Source organism: Vulpes lagopus, chromosome 24 (genome assembly GCF_018345385.1).
Source record: "Vulpes lagopus strain Blue_001 chromosome 24, ASM1834538v1, whole genome shotgun sequence".
Lineage (NCBI taxonomy): Eukaryota > Metazoa > Chordata > Mammalia > Carnivora > Canidae > Vulpes > Vulpes lagopus.
Genome location: NC_054847.1, coordinates 2,422,896 through 2,442,466, shown reverse-complemented (window position 1 = coordinate 2,442,466; position 19,571 = coordinate 2,422,896). Strand labels below are relative to the sequence as shown.

At 39.3% G+C, this 19,571-nt stretch overlaps 1 protein-coding gene and 1 non-coding gene across 5 annotated transcripts in view; one reads left to right on the top strand and one right to left on the bottom strand.

Moving 5' to 3' along the window:
• SAP130 (Sin3A associated protein 130) overlaps positions 1-19,571 on the bottom strand; it is an 83,352-nt gene that overhangs the window by 25,358 nt on the left and 38,423 nt on the right. For 3 of the 4 annotated variants that reach the window (XM_041739878.1, XM_041739877.1, XM_041739880.1), the window contains 3 exons: positions 15,506-15,808; positions 14,638-14,815; positions 7,238-7,342 (listed from right to left, as the gene is read on the bottom strand). In XM_041739878.1, the coding sequence (XP_041595812.1) occupies positions 7,238-7,342; positions 14,638-14,815; positions 15,506-15,808 (586 nt within the window). The remainder of the gene's footprint in view (positions 1-7,237; positions 7,343-14,637; positions 14,816-15,505; positions 15,809-19,571) is intronic. The other variant, XM_041739879.1, reaches the window with a different exon arrangement.
• On the top strand, positions 454-607 carry LOC121482214. Its single transcript, XR_005985564.1, has one exon. It is a non-coding gene; the product is annotated as a small nucleolar RNA SNORA62/SNORA6 family (small nucleolar RNA).

Below are 19,571 nucleotides of genomic sequence, written 5' to 3'. Positions count from 1 at the left end.
AGGTGGCAATGTCTTTCTCTTCCTCAGCTGGGGTGATCTGAGAGGAGAACTGATAAAACATTAAGCTATCAATAAATTTCCGGGTCGTATAGGACCATACATGTTCAGATACAAATGGAAAAACACTCATTTAATCAAGAGTCAGGAAAATCACAACTTGAGTAGGAGATGAATGATGAAGGTATTATATAAGGACAGATATCAGAAAAATGTTTCAACAAGCAATGACAGATTCACTTGAAATAAAGGGGAAAAAAATCTCAGCAAAGGAATCAAAGTTGTAAAACAAAATCAAATGTAAATTATAGAACTGAAAAATACAATAACTGACCAAATAAACTCACTGGATATTGTCAATACTAGAATGCAGATAGAATCAGTGGGGTTGAGAACAGATCAATATAATTTACCCCATCTCAACAACACAGAGAAAGTAGACTTAAGAGTGAGTGCACTGCACACTGTTAGAGCTTGGGGTTGAGGCTGCTGGCTGGTCTACGAACTCAAAAGCGTAGGTAGTGTGCTACGTGAGGGTTAAGTCCTTTGCTAACACCACAAAGGTCTCTGGCTCAATGAGTGGAGTTTGATGGTAATTCTTGCTACAAGTAAAGATTGAGGCAGAATAAAGCCATTTTCTGATGTGCAAAAAACCCTCTGATGTCTTAAGTACTCCTCCTCTGCCACAAAAGAGATGCTCTAACAAATCAGAGTAAACCAAGGAAAAGAAATGTACGGTTGCCAGGGATGAGTTGAAGGGGACTCAGAGCATGATGGACAAAGAAAACACCAGGGAGAATAGCTAGGCACCAAGTCCAGAGAGCAACCAGCGCAGACTGGAGGAAGCAGAGGCAAGGCTTCAAGGAGGGAGGGATATAATCGAAAAAAAAAAATGGAACTGACAGATCTGCCTGTATTTGGAGGATTTCTCCAGGTTTGGTGGAGAGTCTGAGGATGTATTAGTGACTGACAGAAAAAAAAACTAAGCATACATAAGTAATAGCCTTATAGTACTATGTGCCTTCTTTTTAAATTCAATTTTTAAATTTATTTTAACAGTTTTTGGATTTATTTTCTACATCTATTTTCTAATATTTAAATTTTCCTTAATTTTTTTTGAATTGGTAATACATTCACGTTTTAAAAAATGTACTGAGAACTCTCCCTCCCTCCTTTAATTCCCTCATCTCCCCACACCACTCGACTTCAGTATTTCATTGAATCTAAGCTGCCAGTAATTGTACATCAAATTGCGTGCCACTTAAAAATAATATAAATAATATTAATGTGTCCTCAATTTTAAATAACCTATTTGTTTCTGAGATGCTGACATGTATGTTTGATCTTATTTGTCTCATAGTATGTTCTATATGGTTTTTGTTTTATCTTTGCTTCCTTTTTAAAATTTTGCTCACTTTTTCCACTTCTATCTTCTATGTCTATACTGTTTTCTATTTGAATTTGACCTTCATTCTGTGGTTTCTTCTGGATCTTTACTGAGTTCTGTTCCTTCACATGTCATCTGTTTTATGTCCTGTCATTTAGTCTTGGGAGTCTGCATTTTATTTTTGTGTGTTTTCCTCTACTAAGGTGGTACTGACTTAAGTAATTTAAATTCATAGTCAGATTTTTAAAAATAAGCTTCATCTGTCCTGCTTTTCTGGTAAGTGTTCTTACTGAACAAATGAGTATATTTTGTTGCCCTTCTCCTACTTTTTAATTTTAGTTATCTGCACATGAATATTCTTTTATTACTCATCAGTGAATGAGTTGGGCTATTCCTAAAAACAGCAATTTACATGAGATTCCTTTCACTTGGGCGTGGGAGGGTGGGGGGACTGCTCTGATTTCAGCTAGTTATTTTTCACAGTCCAAATGCTCTCTTTAGGTGCCACAGAAACAGACTGCCAATTCCAAGTAAGGCCAGGTGGATGCCTCCCTGCGCAGGGCCCTACCTCAACAATCTACCCTGGAACTATACTCAGTCCAAGAAAGACTCTGCATATAGCCCCTCCTCACCCAAGTTACTGCATATATTGCTGCTTTCAAGGAATACACTTTTGTACTTCACAGAGTGCTCTTCACCTGGAGGAATTTTTTTCTCCCTATGACTTTAAAAGTAACTCCAGTGCTAGCTACTTAAAAAAACAAAAACAAAAACAAAAACAAAAAAACAACTCTTTAAATAATGAAAGGTAATGTATTAAATTTGTAAGATTTAGAATCTAAATTTGGGAACAATGTGGGGGAAATGAGAACACAGTTCATGACGATATAAACAGGTACTGTGATTGGAAATTGCATTTAAACTCTACATGTAATTTAGCCCAGTAATGCTACTTCCAGAAATATATTCCAAAATGTTTTTCAAAGGGGTGCAATGATAAACAAAAATATTTATTGCATTACTTATTACAGTAGTAAATGGAAATAACTTAAGTGTTCATTAATGGAGGACTAATTGTAGCATCAACACGTCTGAGAATATCACACAGTATAGGAATAGTCTCCTTTTCTAAGTTTTTCATTTTCCCAATCTCCTAAGATGACATGTCCTAACGTATGATCTTCATGCCACCTCTATTCTCAACTTATACTATCAACAGACTTTCCTCCACTCTTTTTTTTAAGATTGACTGATTGATTTATGAGAGAGAGAGAGAGACAGACAGACAGAGAGAGAGGCAGAGACATAGGCAGAGAGAGAAGCAGGCTCCTTGTGTGGAGTCTGATGCGGGACTCAATCCCCAGACCCAGGATCATGCCCTGAGCCAAAGGCAGATGTTCAACCACTGAGCCACCCAGGCGTCCTTTTCCTCCACTCTCATGATGCTAAAAAACATATATCTGCTTATAATTCCCAGAACTTAATCATCACCATAGATCTCCATCTTCAATTCTTGAAATGGATCTACTTCAGAATTTTTTATCCAGCTATACACTTGACATCTCCACTTGGCTGTGTCTAACCACATGAAGATCTCAAAATTTGAAAATATTTAAAACTAAACTCTTAGATTTTTTTCCCTTGTTATTCCCATAGGCTTCCTTACTTCCTATCTGTAGTTGCTTATGCAAAACCTCTTAGCCACTCATTGCCTTCCTCCCCTTCTATCTGAAAATTCTGTCAACTGTACTTTCAATACATATCCAGAATCTGAACTTTTTTTAAAAAAATACTTATTTATTTATGAAAGAGAGAGTTCTGTGCACACAGAAGAAGAGGGAGAAGCAGACTCCTTGCTGAGCAGGGAAACCGATGCGGGGCTCTATCCCAGGACCCTGAGATCATGACCTGAGCCAAAGGCAGATGCTTAACCGCCTGAGCCACCCAGGTGTCCCCTGAACTCTTTTTAAGACTTTTACTACCTCCATTCTGGTCCAAGCTGCTATGATAGTTTAAGGTTCCATCATCTCTCACTTGGTATCCCTGCTTCCACTTTTGCTTTCTTGCAGTTTATTCCCAGCATGAAGCCAGAGCAATCCTTTTAAAAGTCAAATCATGTCACTTCTATGGCTTAGCCTCTGATGGCTCTCAGTCTCACTCAGAATAAAATCCAAAGGATTCTGAATGGCTCACAAAGCCCTACATCATCTGGCCCTCAGTTATATCTCTGAACCATGTTGTGCAACTCTCCCCTTGCTCTATGTTGGTTTCTCTTGATGTCCCTTGTGTGTTCTTAACATACAGGCATTCTTGACTTTGTATAATACTGATATGTGTGAAGTGTATGTATACATGTGTAACTACATTATGCCAGTCCCCCAGCTGTCCAAATATCAGTTACCACTGTATATTAACTGTGAGTAGTTACATAAACTTGATGCAACTTTATGCAAACTTTGCAGCTAGCTCCTCAGTCCACAAATAACTATGTAACTAACAGATATGCATCACAATCTATGACCAATCACACCACTTCCTTTGAAGTATATTTGTGACTGGTCACTGCATACCTGTTAGTCAGTTTATGCAGATGGTAAAGTGTGGAGCTGTGCTGTCTCTTGTTTCCTAGAGATAAATCCAGGTGAAATTTTATGATACTGGATGATAGAGAGTGAAAATAAGCCAACAAAAATGAAAACCCAGGAAAAAACAGTAATTCTGAAAGTAAAATTGGATGTGATTAAAAGGTCTGAAACTTGCAACAACAAAGAGAAGAGAGGATAAGCCCTAGGGCTGTATGAAGATATGGTATGGACCATGTAGAGAGAATCCAATGAATATTAAAAAAAAAAAAAAGGTAAAGTCATCTCATATCATCTTTCAGTTGAAATTACACCAGGAGGGTAGCCCGGGTGGCTCTGCGGTTTAGCGCTGCCTTCAGCCCAGGGCCTGATCCTGGAGACCCGGGATCGAGTCCTGCGTCGGGTTCCCTGCATGGAGCCTGCTTCTCCCTCTGTCTGTATCTCTGCAGACTCTCTCTTTCTCTCTGTTTCATGATTAAATAAAATCTAAGAAAAGAGAAAGAAAGAAAAGAAAGAAAAGAAAGAAAAGAAAGAAAAGAAAGAAAAGAAAGAAAAGAAAGAAAGAAAGAAAGAAAGAAAGAAAGAAAGAAAGAAAAGAAAGGAAAGAAAGGAAAGAAAGGAAAGAAAGGAAAGAAAGGAAAGAAAGAAAGGAAAGAAAGAAAGGAAAGAAAGAAAGGAAAGAAAGAAAGGAAAGAAAGAAAGAAAGAAAGAAAGAAAGAAAGAAAGAAAGAAAGAAATTACACCAGGAACAGAAAGCCACTATGGTGAAATGAAGTATTTACTTCTATTCTGGATTATTGATTGATTAATCAATCAATCAATCTGAGTCATTCAGGCCAAAGTGTTACAGTTAGCTGCCACACTGAAAGAAAATGGCTACTTGGGATGCCTGGGTGGCTCAGCGGTTGAGCGTCTGCCTTTGGCCCAGGGCGTGATCCTGGCCTTGGGATCAAGTCCCACGTTGGGTTCCCTGCATGGAGCCTACTTCCCTCTCTGCCTATGTCTGCACCTCTCTCTCTCTGTGTCTCTCATGAATAAATAAATAAAAATCTTTAAAGAAAAAGAAAATAATCTTAGAAAGAAGAGAAAATGGCCACTTATAAGGACAATGAAAAGTAACAACAACAAATCCTTTTCTGGCCAATAAAGGCTGATTTATTCCAAAAGTTAATAAATTAACTCCAATTTGATTAATTAATGTTAAGCTATCTGGTGAAGCCACTAGCACAGTTAAAAGATGCTGCTGTGCAATGTGCATCTGGATTCCATGCATTAGTTAGGGCAGAGGGTTTTGATGAATGGGATGAAGATGTTCCTTGAAGTGATGCTGGCAAAAAGTTTCACATTAAAGGAAATTATCTCTTGGAAATAATTCGCCACCATTGAAAAGACAAAGGATAAAATGTCAGAAGCAGATCCAAATTTAGAAAAAAGCATGACAATTCACCAACACATGGAAGGACTGTTGTGCTCTTCATTGAGTTATACAATGTGAAGACAGCAAGCAATGCTCCAACTACTCTTGATTACTTTTAAGAAAGAAATAAAATATTTTTTAAAGATTTTATTTATTTATTCACAAGAGACACAGGCAGAGGGAGAAGCAGGCTCCATGCAGGGAGCCCAATGTGGGACTCGATCCTGGGATTCCAGGATCACGCCCTGGGCTGAAGGCAGGCACTAAACCACTGAGCCACCCAGGGATCCCCCAGAAATAAAACATATTATTTTATTATTTTTTAAGATTTTTATGTATTTATTCATGAGAGACAGAGAGAGAGTCAGAGACATAGGCAGAGGGAGAAGCAGGATCTCTGTGGGGAGCCTGATGCAGGACTGGGATCATGCCCCAAGCCAAAGGCAGAGGCTCAACCACTGAGCTACCCAGGCGTCCCAAAAGAGAAAACATTTTAATTCTCAGTGTTTCTCATGTTTAAATTACAGTGTACCAAATAAATGTTAGTTTTACTATTCACGGTAACTGACAATAATGAGTTTTGAGTATTTTCATAATGTTTTTAAAGGCACAGAATAAGCACAACCCCCACTGCCTAAAATTAAGGTAAGTTTTATAGCTTCTCCTTGCATGCTTATTTTTACTTTTCTGCACTAATATGCAAAGTAACAATTGCATGTCTTCCTACATCAAATTCTTGGCTCCTGCTCTTTCCTTGGCCTGACGTAGCTGGACATCAGAGAGCATGTGGCTGTTCCTTCATGCTCTTAAACTTCTGCTCAGAGAAGGCTTTCCAGAAAGCATCATCTGTCCAGAAAGCATCACTTCTTCCTCCCATTGCTTTACATTTCCTTCACACTGCCTTCTTTTTCTTCACATATTTATTTCTCCACACCCACTAGAAAGTAAGCTAAAGGAGAACGGACACCTTGTCTTAGTCATTCTTCTACATTCCCAGATTCTAAAATGGTACCTGGCACACACAAAGCAATCATAATTTTTTCTTGAATGAAATTTTATGATATACATCACCACTGTAAGCTATTACTGATAAAAGTAAGAACTGCAAGATATAGAACAAACTAATCAGCAAAATCCTGTTTTTAAGACTCAATCTATTTACATGTGTACATAAATAAAGATGTGGAAAGATACTTAACAAAAATGTTACCAATCAATATGATTCTGGCTAGTGGTATTGGCAAGGTGGATGTAGAACAGGATAAAGATTTTCATTTTATACTTTAAATATTTTTATATTGTCTCTTTCACAAAGTAACATTACTTGTGAAATTAAAAATAAAGAAAACAGCATATATTAACTACTGCCATGATGCCATTTTAAAAAAAGACTATTTGAGAGAAAGAGAGTGAGAGCGTGAACAGGGAGAGGAGCAGAGTGGGAAAGAATCTCAAGCAGATTACATGCTGAGCACAAAGACCAATGTAGGGCTCAAACTCATGACCTTGACGTCATGACCTGAGACCAAACCAAGAATCGGTCACTTAACTGACTGAGCCACCCTGGCACCACCCCATGATGCCATTTTTGATAGCAACAATAACTGGGTGTAACTGTGAGGCAGGCTCTATCCTTAGCACTTCAAAGGTACCATTTCATTTAAATATGTAAGAAATATCTAAGAATTACTATAAATAGTAATCGGAGAGGCTGAGCAATGTGTCCAGGTCACAGCTAGAAAGGATACAAAAAGATGCACATAGGCAAATTATGTAAAATTTGTCACATGTTAGACTTTTTCCTCTCTGATTATGTGTAGTTGGAAGCAAGAGTGATAACATTTATGTGCTCACCCTGCAGGCCTAGGTGACCCAGATGTACTCCGCATAGAGCTCTCCACTCGAGGGCTAGCCACTTCAGGAGGCTGAGGAGGAATGAGGGTTTTCCGAACTGCCATTCTGAAAAAGACCAGACAAACCCAGAAAACAACAGTCCGAGGGCATTAAAAGACAGGAAGTACATATTTGCTAGGCATACCTATGGCAAAATGAAAGCACTATATTGGCTAACCCATTTTTTTTAAAGTGGGTTTCAAAATTTTATCAAAGTAATATAGGTATATTATTGAAAAAGCCAAACTGCACTAAAATGCTTTTAACAAAATATGGCATGTCCCAACCCCATCCCTTCCCCATTTCCTGCCCATCTCTCTTCAGGAAGCAACCACTGTGACTCTTTTAGCTTCTACTTCTAGTATGTCACGTTTCCTTTCTACTCATTATCAAACTTGGAATCCATATTACGTGTTCATGATTATTATGTCTATGTATTTACACTGACCTAAGTTCCTCAAAGTCAAATGAAAAGAATTGATCAAGTTAATTAGTGTCAAGTGGGCCATGCAGTAGAGGCCACATATGGCTCAGACTGAGAACCGCTAGGCTCAGTAATGTGAAGCCGTGAGTAATCGTGACATGTTTAGTTCTGGCAGAGTGGTGGGAGCAAATGCTAGACAAGAATGGGTTGAGAGAAAATGGCTAGATCCAGAATATACCATTTTTCAAAGCCTAATTAATGGATCCAGATATTGATCATCAAGTCTGCTAGGATCTCAAAATGGGAGACCGTCATGTATCATTTCAATTTATAAAGTGATCTTGCCAAAAAAAAGATATATGAATCTAATCATTAAGTTTTAGATTCAAGTAATGAGAAAATGTGTGGAGAAGACAAGAACAGCAAAACTACACTACAAGGGTAGTGTGTTGAATTGTGGTCCCTAAAAATATATTCAAGTCCTAATCCCTGTACCTGTGAATGTAAGTTAGAGATCTCAAAGTGAGGTCCTTCTAGCTTTAAGATATGTCCTAAATCCAATGATTGGTATCCTTATTGCAGAAAAGAGAGGGAGATTTTAAGACACCGAGACACAGGGAAAGCCATGTGAATCGGTCACGTGAGATTGGAGGGATGTGTCCCTAAGCCAAAGGTTTGCCAACAGTCACTGGAAGTTAGGAAGTTAGGAAGGAGGAAGAGGATTCTCTCTGGGTGCATTCTGAAGGAACTCTTTTTGACATCTTGATTTCACACTTCTAGCCATAGGAATTGTGAGAATAAATCTTTTATTTTTTTTAAAGATTTTATTTTTAAGCAACTTCTATTTTTTTTAAATTGGGAGTTGATGTCATTTAATTTAATTTTTAAAAGATTTTATTTATTTATTCAAGAGAGACAGAGATAGAGAGAGAGAGATAGAGAGAGGCAGAGACATAGGCAGAGGGAGAAGCAGGCTCCCTGCAAGGAGCCCAATGCAGGACTTGATCCCAGAACCCTGGGATCACGCCCTGAGCCAAAGGCAGACTCTCAACCGCTGAGCCATGCAGGTGTCCCTTAAGCAACTTCTGTACCTAACTTGGGGCTCAGACTCACAATCCCAAGATTGAGATTTGCGCACTTCACCCACCAACTGAGCCAGCCAGGCACCTCTGTTAGAATAAATTTCTGTTGTTAAAAGAACAAATCTGTTGCCACCAGATTTGTAGCTCTAGGAAACTAATACAATGTGGATGCAATTGATAAAATCCAGGAAGAGAAAGGGAAAAGTCTATAGGACAAAAGACCAAGTTTCTTCAACAAATAAATTGCAAGGAAAAAAGATGAAGGAAACCTATAGAAGAGTCTTAGGAGACATATCAACTGATCACAATGTGGGCACCTTATCAGAATATTGATTCAAATAACTTAAAAACAAAAATTTGTGACATTTGAGACCACTGGAAATTTGAACGAGTAGGTATTTGAGATTACAAGATTATTCTATTTTTTAGTAAGTCCCTCAATACACACATGCTGAAATATATACAAATGAAATGACATGGCTGTCTGGGATTTGGTTCAAAATATGGTAGAAAGGAGTGAGTAGGCAGGTAGATTAAACAAAATTGGCCATGAGTTGATAAACTGATAACTGAAATTGAATGATGGGTACAGGTATACATTCATATGTTCAAAATTTTAATTTGTTTAAAGTTTTCCATAAAAAAAGTAAAAAAATAAACAAGACCAACTCTACTAACTCCCCAAAAGCAAAGAAAATAATCAAACCTAATGAGATACACCACTATATATCCACAGAATAACCAAACTTAAAGAATGTCAGTAACAAGTGTTGGTGATGAATGCAATGATCCCCACCTGCTGCTTAGACGGTACAGGGGTATAAACAAGTATAGCCTACAACTCAGCAGATCCCATCCTACATATGTAACAAATGCCATTTACCTATGTATCAAAGGTCATACACAAAAAACATTCAGGATCACATTATGGCCCCAAGCTGGAATCAACCCATAGATCTATGGATAAACTATGGTACTGTTATACAATGGCATTAACTATAGCAATAAAAAATTACAATCACATGCAATAACATGGATGAATTGTACTTTAAGCCCAGGGAAGGAAGGTGGAATCACACAAAAACATATAATACATAATTCAATAGAAGTTCAAAAAGAGGCAAAGCAAATTGAAAGGGTCAAAAGAAAAACTGGTTACTTTTGGGAGAAAGTGTTGGTAATATCGTTTTTCTTGACCTAGATAGTAGTTGTATGCTGTGTTCACCTGTGCTAATTACACCATACATGCATTATCTTTGCAGTTTTCCATACCTCAGTGAAAGTGCTGAGAGAGAAAGAAACTGAAAGAAAAACTGGAGTTAGCAAATATATGTAACTCCTTTATTTTCTTTGCAAATAGGAACAAAAAAATGGGGTAGGTAGTGAAGCAGTGTGGCTCAAAAGAAGGGTTTTAGGATGGAAGAAATGACAGCATGTGTATGCTGAAAAGGCTAATAAGTAAGTAGGAGAGAGAGAGAAGAGCTACAGCACTGTTCTCAGCAGGCTACAAAAGCTGAGGTCAGCGAAGCACCAAGAGTCCATCCAGAGTAACAGATGAGATGAGTAGAGCATGGGATACAGAGGCTGGCAGGTAAGGAGATGTAAGAGCTAGAGTTTGTGGAAGTTCTCTTTTGGGTGTTTCCATTTTTCTCAAAAGGTAGGGAACAAGTTCATCAGCTAGTAATGAACGTGGCTGAGGAAGGGTGGTTTTGAGAGGAGCAGAGGTAAAACAGCTGGTTCTGATGAGATGAAGCGGGGGGACAAGGAAGTGGGGGCTGTATGCAAGGAAGTGATTGTAATGGACTACGAAAGCCAAGTCAGAGAAAGCAGAGAAAGGCTATCCATGAAAAGCAGTGAGGAATAATGCAAAAGTGGTAGCATCAGTGGACTGAAGTTTCCCCGGTGAGTACCCCTGGAGTTGCAATATCCCTCCGGGGTGGTGAGAAGACAGAAGGTAGGCTGTGGGACACTGGAGGACAGAAGAGGTCAGAGAAGGCTTGAGTATGTGCTTATGGTATGTGCTGCTAATAGATGGAGGAGGACAGGGAAGCATTCAAACAACTGAGAAGCCAGAGAGCTGGGCAATCATTTCGGACACAATGACAGCTAGATGTTATGGACCTTATGAAGGACATACAAACATACCTGCAAGTCAAACTGGAATCTGATTGAGCCTCTTGAGTGGCCCTGACCAACAAGGTAGCCTCTACCCATATGGGGCGTCTAAGCATTTAAATGGTAGCAAGTGTACCTAAGAGCAAAATTTTTAATGGTAATCTGCTTTAGTTATCTGAAAACTTTTCAGTGTGCCTGGAATAACGTGGCTATGTGAAAGTATTTTTTCAACAGCAAATTTTATGAAATTGGAGTACAGACTGAGCACTTTCCAAGAGGGATGGCCTGAAAATAGAAGTAAGGCAAAAAGAGGACATCAACTCCACCATCAGGCCCAGTGACAGAAGAATGGGGGAGGAGAGACAGCCATACCATGGAGACAGTGCAGGAGCTGAGACCTGGGGGAGAGCCAGGTGCTAGTTAAAGAAGGCAGGCACACAGGGGTTGGTGACAGTCAGTGACAAATGAGAACAGTGTGTCCCATGGAGGAGGCAGCAGCCAGACTAACCCTGTGACCTCAAGCCTTTCAAGTCCACAGAAAAATGAGCATCATCCAGTGGGAAATAGGCAGACGCTCTACAAGGGTCTTTCTGGAAGAAGAAATGTGAATGTGTTCCTAGAGAAATGCAGACTACAGGGGGAAATCACGACCAGGACTGGGATCGAGGGAAATGCAGGCACTTGGATCTGTGATAGGGGGTGTTAGCTGATGGTTTGTTTTGGAAAGCACTTTGACAATATCTGTCAAAACTAAAAATGTACACACCCCTTGATCCAGAGTTTCCTCCTCTTGAAATTGTCCTAAAAGCTACTATGAGTCCGAAAGGGCCATGGAAGATAATGTCTGTCCTGGCAGTATTTGTTAAGAGCGAAAAATGAAAAACAACCCAAATGGTTTATCAGTAAGGCAGTGATTACATACATATACGATGGCCTATCTTTATACTGAAATACTATGTGTTCATTAAAGAAAAGAAAGTAGATCTATATGTAACGATATGAAAAAATGTCTACTTTGTATGAAGAGAAAAAGCAAACCATAAGATCATGAGTAATATTCCATTTTTCTAGAAAATGTTAAATACATAAAAAGAATTATGTTATCACCAAAAAAAATAAAAAATAAAAAAAAAAGAAGGCAGGCACACTCAAAGAGGAAGAATACAGGGAATTCTCATGATGACAGACTCAACTATGGGGGCACAGCAGAAGGGTTATAGGGAGACAACAAAGTGTAAGAGAACAGGGAAGATCTTTAAGATCTTTTATCTCCAAGGTTGTGAAATTTCAAGATGTTTATCTTGGTGCTGGGGTATTTGTGTCCACAGCATCTACTGTGCTGGGCATTTCATGGTTATTTAAAATCAGGAAACTCATGCCCTTCACGTTTGGAAACTTTCTAAGAATTGTTTTTAAGTGATCTTCATCTTCTCTGATCACCTGCTGAAACTCCATTATTTAGAGGCTCTCCTCAACTGGTTCTTTTAATTTTCTTTTCTGTTTCCTATCTTTTTGTTTTTTTACTCTATTTTTGAGAGATTTCCTCAACTGTATTCTCCAACTCTACTGAGCTCAATTTCTGCTCTCGTAGTTTAAATGTCAGGACACACTTTTTGTTTTTCAAATGTTCCTTTTGTACAATACTGCCTTCCTGTTTCATGAATATATCTTTTTTTGTCCTGTGAAGACAGCATTCATAATTTTGGTCTTTACTTGCTTTTACTTTTATTCTCATTGTCTAGCCTCTGTATCTTCCAGGCTGTTTTCCAGTATGTCTTATGGTTTGTATCTTGCATTGTTAGAAGGCCCCTCAGATACCTGGTTATCCTTGGTTGTGTGTTCATGATTGTGAGTGGGGAACCAACACTGGTGGAAATTCTGAGCTTGAGGAAGAGGGAGAGAAAGGTGGGGAGGGGCAGAGGAACAGGGACAGAAAGTGTCTTAAGCAGGCTCCATGCCCAGTGCAGAGCCCAATGCGGGGCTTGATCTCACAACCTGAAATCATGGCCTGAACCAAAATCCAGAGTTGGATACTTACCTGGGCCATCTACGTACCCCAGCCCTTGTCTATTTTAATTTTCACTGTAAGGTGATCTGATTCCTGATCTTATGAAATCCCTAGTGTTGGGATCTTTCCATCTTTCCCTCTGGGCTGGACAATCCCAGAAAGAAAGTGGAGTCTTCATCTCACTTTTTGCCTATAGCATCCAAATGCCAGGGTTCTGCCAGCTAAAAAGGGAGAAGAGGACTAGGGAGTCTCAGTACTCCACAAATCTGTTTCTGGTAAAAGACTCTTGGCCCACCCTTTGCTGATTGATCCCAATGCACCATCTGGAGAGTTTAATCCCCCTCCCCGCTGGTTGCGAGCTGGGGTTGGAAGGAGCAGTGTACAACAAAGTACGGACAGAGAAGGGGATGCAGGGCTCTAATCTTCTCAAACAGATTTCAACTCAGCTTCCTTCTACCCCTGGTCCTTCCCATTCCTGGTCCTTCTGAAGACTCAGCAATTTCAATTTCAATTTCAATTCATATTCAATATTTCAATATGCTTCTCAATGTTCTCCATACACTTAACATTCAGCTTTCTCAGAGCTAAGTGAGTGATCACTCACCTACCTGCTTTCCAGCTTCAGAGTTTGGCTGCTGTTGCCTTCTCCTATTCTCCCCATACCTGTGTGTCTATATCTTTACAGAAAGCCTCTTTGCTAAAAGTTCTATAGGGTTTTGAGGGGACAAGAAATTTAGAAGTGTGTGTTCAACCTGCCATGTTAAGTATGAGCTTTGCCTTGCATTTTCATTGATAAGGTTCCTTTGCCACAGACTGACTTATCTTTAAAAGAGACTCTGGTGGGCAGCCCGGGTGGCTCAGCCGTTTAGCACCACTTTCGGCCCAGGGCATGATCCCAGAGACCTGGGATGGAGTCCCACGTCGGGCTCCCTGCATGGAGCCCGCTTCTCCCTCTGCCTGTGTCTCTGCCTCTCTTTCTCTCTCTGTGTCTCTCATGAATAAATAAATAAAATATTTAAAAAAAAAAAAAGAGAGACTCTGGTGGAGGCAAAGCTCTGCACATCTGGAAACCCTATACAGATGCAGCAGCTTATGTTCTTGCTATGCTTTAACCATTATTGTCTTCTACTGTTGATGCACATTAGCTCAGTAGAGTCACAGAACTCTGCTCTCTAAAGTGTGACTGCCCATCTTCCACCTCTCAAGGTTTTAAGTTTCAGAGCATAGCATATATCTTCCTGCCCATGACCCACACCAACTCAGAGATTCTCTGGCAACACAGGGCACTCCTGTCACTGAATATGACCCTTATACTTAATACACCTGGGGTACTGCTTGCTCTGAGCAACAATCATGTTGGCGGATGAGGAAAAAAATACACAGTACACATTAATGTGCTTACCTAGACAAGCCTGAAGGGTATGTCAGAAGCTACTCAGAAAGTCTAGAATTAAACTCCCCAAACTAAAGAGAACTCCTAAAGGAGTATCCAACAACTACTTATAAAATGACCCTCCACAGGCTCATGGATTCTGACTGTCCTATAGTCTTTGCTGGGTAAGGCTCTACTGAATAAGCCTGCGTTCAAGTTCTTTTGAAAGAGATTAAAAAATGCCACAGAAGATGAGAGATTATATATAGAGTTTGCTACCAGCACTGGAGGAGTGCCTACTGTTTCTACTAATTACATCCAGAACTAGAGGTGTCGTGCAGCATTACTGGATCTACCTACCCATCTGTGGCAGGTTTCTTCCGGAGGATACTGGGCCGGGGGGATGAACCCTGGGCGGGAGTGCTGCTGCCAGCACTCTGGCTGTGTGTCGGCACCACAGTTGTTGGTGCTGGAGCAGCGCTGAACGGATTGCTGATAGGGTTGGCTACAATCGTGGCTCCGTCTGCCAACACCACGGCTGGAGGACAGGGAGAGGGTGGGAGAGAACAATGAAGAAAAGGACACAAAAGAAACATTACTAAAATGTCACTTAAGACAAAAACAATTAGACTACCAGAATTAGAGTGCCCGTGTTATGACTGTCCAGTTTCAAGAAGGGAAGGGATGAACACAATGTTCATCTGCCTAAAAGCAGATGGCAAAGTGAGAGAGGTTACTAAGTCTACTGATGCATGATCAGTAACCATTTCTCTTTGCTTTATAATCATAATTACTAAAACATCAGATAAGATAAAGTACGTAGCATATTTCAAGAAATAATTTAGTTTTTGTGAAATATCATTGCCTCTCAATACCTAAAAAGGATACCAACAGTCCTTAAAAATGATACATTAATTTTACAGCTTCATATACAACTCCAAAAAAAAATCTTAAACAGAATGAGAACACTGTAATAAGGTGAATTTGCTCTCTCAACTTTATGGAGTGCTTTAACACATGCAAACGCATATTTGGCTGTTTATGTATATATTTCTTAATGTTTACAATGACTCTGACAGATAAATTACAAGCAATTCATGTTAAAAAAGGGAAATTAAGGCACAGAGAAATTAATCGAGACTACCTAACCAAGATGTAGCAGAACCAGGATTTAAACCTAGTATCGCTCTTTCCTCCATACCAACTTCCATGCAAAAACTCAAATTACCTGAAGTCTTTCCTTCAGGTTGTGGCTGCTGAGTACCCATTGGTGCAGGCTGAAGTCCCTGTGTGCTGATTGGGGTTGCTGAGTGAATTCCCTGTGTGCCCATTGGTGCTGGCTGTATTCCTGGAGTCCCGATGGGGGCTGGCTGTATCCCCTGTGTACTGATGGGTGCTGGCTGGATCCCTTGGATATGTCGAGCATGAGAAGCATCTACTGTCATCAACTGCATGGGGTTTAGGTGGACCGTGGATGCTACCCCAACACCAGTTTGAGCTGTGATGGCAGAGTTTGGAGCCTGAGCGGAAACTGAAAATGATGCAGAAAGTGACTACAAGAATGTTAGCTCTGATTAGACACAGTCCACATAAAGAGAAAAACACTAAAATGAAAACAGAATTTTCCACCCTAAAAGATCTAAATCCTCAGTTTTGTGGTTTTTTATTTTTAAGAAGGAGAGAGAGAATCCTCAGCAGATTCCATACCCAGCACAGAGTCCAATGTGGGGCTTGATCTCATGACCCTGAGATCGTGACCTGAGCTGGAATCAAGAGTTGGATGCTCAGCCAACTGAGTCACCCAGGTGCCCTAGTTGTCGTCTTCTTCTTCTTCTTTTTTTTTTCTTTAAGATTTATTTATGAGAGAGAGAGCGCGCACACACAAGTCGGGGTGGGGGGTGGGGAGGGAGAGGGAGAGAGAATTTCAAGTAGACTCAGTACAGAGCACAGAGTCTGATCTGGGGCTCAATTTCAAAATCTCAAGATCATGACCCAAGCCAAAACCGAGTCAGATGCCCAAATGACTATACCACCCAGGTGCCCCATAAATCTTATTTTTTCCCTAAGCACTACATAAAGCTCTATATATTAGAGTTTTTTCCCTCACTTCCTATCAGTTTGATATGATGTTGCTGCAGATTACTAGAAAGAGCATTAAAACAAGAAAAAAGAAATCATCTATTAAATTCCAAATAGGAACAGGCAACTGTGCTAAATAAAACTTCTGAGATACATCCGTAACTCCCACGTCAAGAACCTTTGCTCTAATTGATGGAACCACCATCACAGGCATTTCTGATATATGGCAACTATGAATTTTAACTTCCACATATCCACTGAAGAGAGAGAACAAACAAGTTTCCTTTTTACTACTGTATATATTAAAAACAAACTTAACAACAATAGAACTGAAAACAACAGTATTCCCAGGAATCAAAAAAGAATTTCTACTATGGAAAGAATAATATAAATGATGTTTCTTCTCAGTCATCAAAACAATCCAGAAAAAGATATATGTACCCCATATTCACTGAAACATTATTGACAATAGCCAGGATATCAAAACAACCCAAAGGGTCCACTGAGGAATAAATGGGTAGAGAGAATGGGATCTCTATCTACACACACACACACACACACACACACACACACACAATTTAGCCTCAGAAAATTAAATCTTGCCACCCGTGACAACATGGATGGATCCTCAGGGCATTATGCTAAGTGAAATAAGCCAGACAAAGACAGAAAATCCCCGGTATGATCTCACTTATACATGGAATTTAAAAACAAATATAAACAAACCAAGTTCATAGATACAAAGAACAGATTGGTAGTTGCCAAAGGCAGGAAATGGGGGAGGGGGGTGGGAGACACAGGGAAGGGCATCAGAGATACAAACTGCCAGTCATAAAATAAGTAAGACATGGGGATGTAATGTACAGCATGGTGACCATGGTTAACAATACTATATTGTACATCTGAAAGTTGCTAAGAGGATATTTCTTTAAGTTCTCATCACAAGAAAAAACAATTTGTAATTCTGTTGTCAATGGATGTTAACTAGACTTATGGTGATCATTTAATGATATACACAAATACCATATCATTATGTTGTACCTCTGAAGCTGTCAGTGATACCTCAATTAAAAAAAGGGGGAAACTATGTAATTTTACTTTATAAACCATATAGCAGTTAAGAAAAGGTAAATTGTTATCACCAATGAGAAAATTACAATGAAATGTTAGCACATTTAAATTCATAAGACTGGGCAGCCCAGGTGGCTCAGCGGTTTAGCGCCGCCTTCAGTCCAAGGTGTGATCTCGAAGACCCAGGATCGAGTCCCATGTTGGGCTCCCTGCATGGAGCCTGCTTCTCCCTCTGCCTGTGTCTCTGCCTCTCTCTCTCTCTCTGTGTGTGTCTCTATGAATAAATAAATAAAATCTTCTAAAAAAATAAATAAATTCATAACGACTGCTACATTGCAATTCTTCCCTTGTTGTAAAGAAAGAAAGAAAAAGAAAAAAAAGAACTAACCCCCCCAAATTATTAGTTTCTTCTTAAGAAGTGAGTAAACCTTTGCTTCTCAGTAACAGTTGTGGGCACTTGCCTGAACATGCAGTATAGTCACCACTCCAAGCCTTTCAAGATCCAATCTCACTCCATGTTCTGCATCCTTACTCACACTACACTCCTGCCAAAACCAAACTGCTCTGTTCCAAGCACGTATTCTATGCTAATACTTTATTCACACACAGGAGGGTGTTCTCCCCAAATCCTACCCCACAGCTCTGTCCTGTGCATTGAGAGGTTTTCCAAATTTCACTTCCTTTAGGAAATCACTTCTGACCTCCAACCCTACCCTCTCAAGTGGAAATAACCTCTCTTAACTCAAAAGCAGGCTAGCTTTGCTTAAGCCTCTTTTACTGGAACTTAGCACTTCCTAGTAAGGGCTTGTCATGTCCTCTCTCCCTATGATGCTCTAAGCTTATTTTAAGTGATCTGGTTAGAAGCCAACCTTACAAATAGAGCCTAACACAGAACTTTACATAGAACAACAGGGTTTCAATAAATATCTGAAATTACTAAATGCATGAATGAGGGTACCTGTGTGGCTCAGTTGGTTAAACATCTGCCTTAGGATCAGGTCCCTGCTGCTCAGGGGAGTCTGCTTCTCCCTCTGCCCCTCCCCCTGCTCATATTCTCTAATAAATAAAATCTTAGAAAAAAAATAAATGCATGAATGAATAAATGAATGGAGTGGAAAACATCTCTGAAACAAATGAAATTTCAGGAACAATTTGAGAGGGATCAGTTACTTGCAAACTATACAGCTTATGCATATATATTCATACTTACATGTTTACATCTATATCTAATAACCAACAAGATTCGATCTTTATAAGTAACCAGAATCCATGAACAAATTGGTTTAATTTATCATAGACTATGTATTACAGTAATCTCATGTTTGGCCTATTATATATACAAATTTTCCTGTCCTCTCTGATTTGAAAACATCTGCTTTAAAATCATTCAAAAGGAGCCACTTGAAAACAGAAGATTGTAAGCTGGTTAAAAAAAATCACTTCTTTAGTTGCGTCCATGCATGCAAAGATCCACATGTCTAAGAAGTAACACATTACCCATCATCTGCACCAACAATGACAGTATTGGTATTGGAAGAAATAAACTGCTGTTGGCTGGATTATTCATTTTTCTGTGTTCCTATCCATCAGGACTACTGTAGTGGTGAAAGAAGTCACTTGGAAAAAATAATAATGTAGTGAAACAGATTGTTGGCAGGATCCCCAATACTTCTGACGGTGCTCTTACAATGGATTTTTACAAATAAATGTTTATATAAAATGATAGTGTCTGCATAGACTGTTCAGCTGAAGAGAGACTCTGCAGGTATTTTTCAGCTGAATAGTATTCAGAGAAATACATATTGGTCATGAGTTACCTTCCCCAGAAAGGGAACATGACTGCATTGTTATAGAAGTATCAACTGGCTGAGGAAGATTAATGAACCTGAAGGATGTGCTGTTACTGACAGCTGAGAATTTTCAACAATTAGTGTAACACACATACATGAAATTTACTTAACTGTTAACATGGTTCAACCATACTTTTTGCATCCTACTTCTGGCAATAATTAATTAAACATGGTTTTATCTTTATAGGACTGTTAATAAAGAACAGTTATATGTTTCCTTTAAAAAGATGTTATTAATCTGATGTACAGAAAATATGATAGAAAACTCAGAATAATTCATCAGCTATTTCCCCA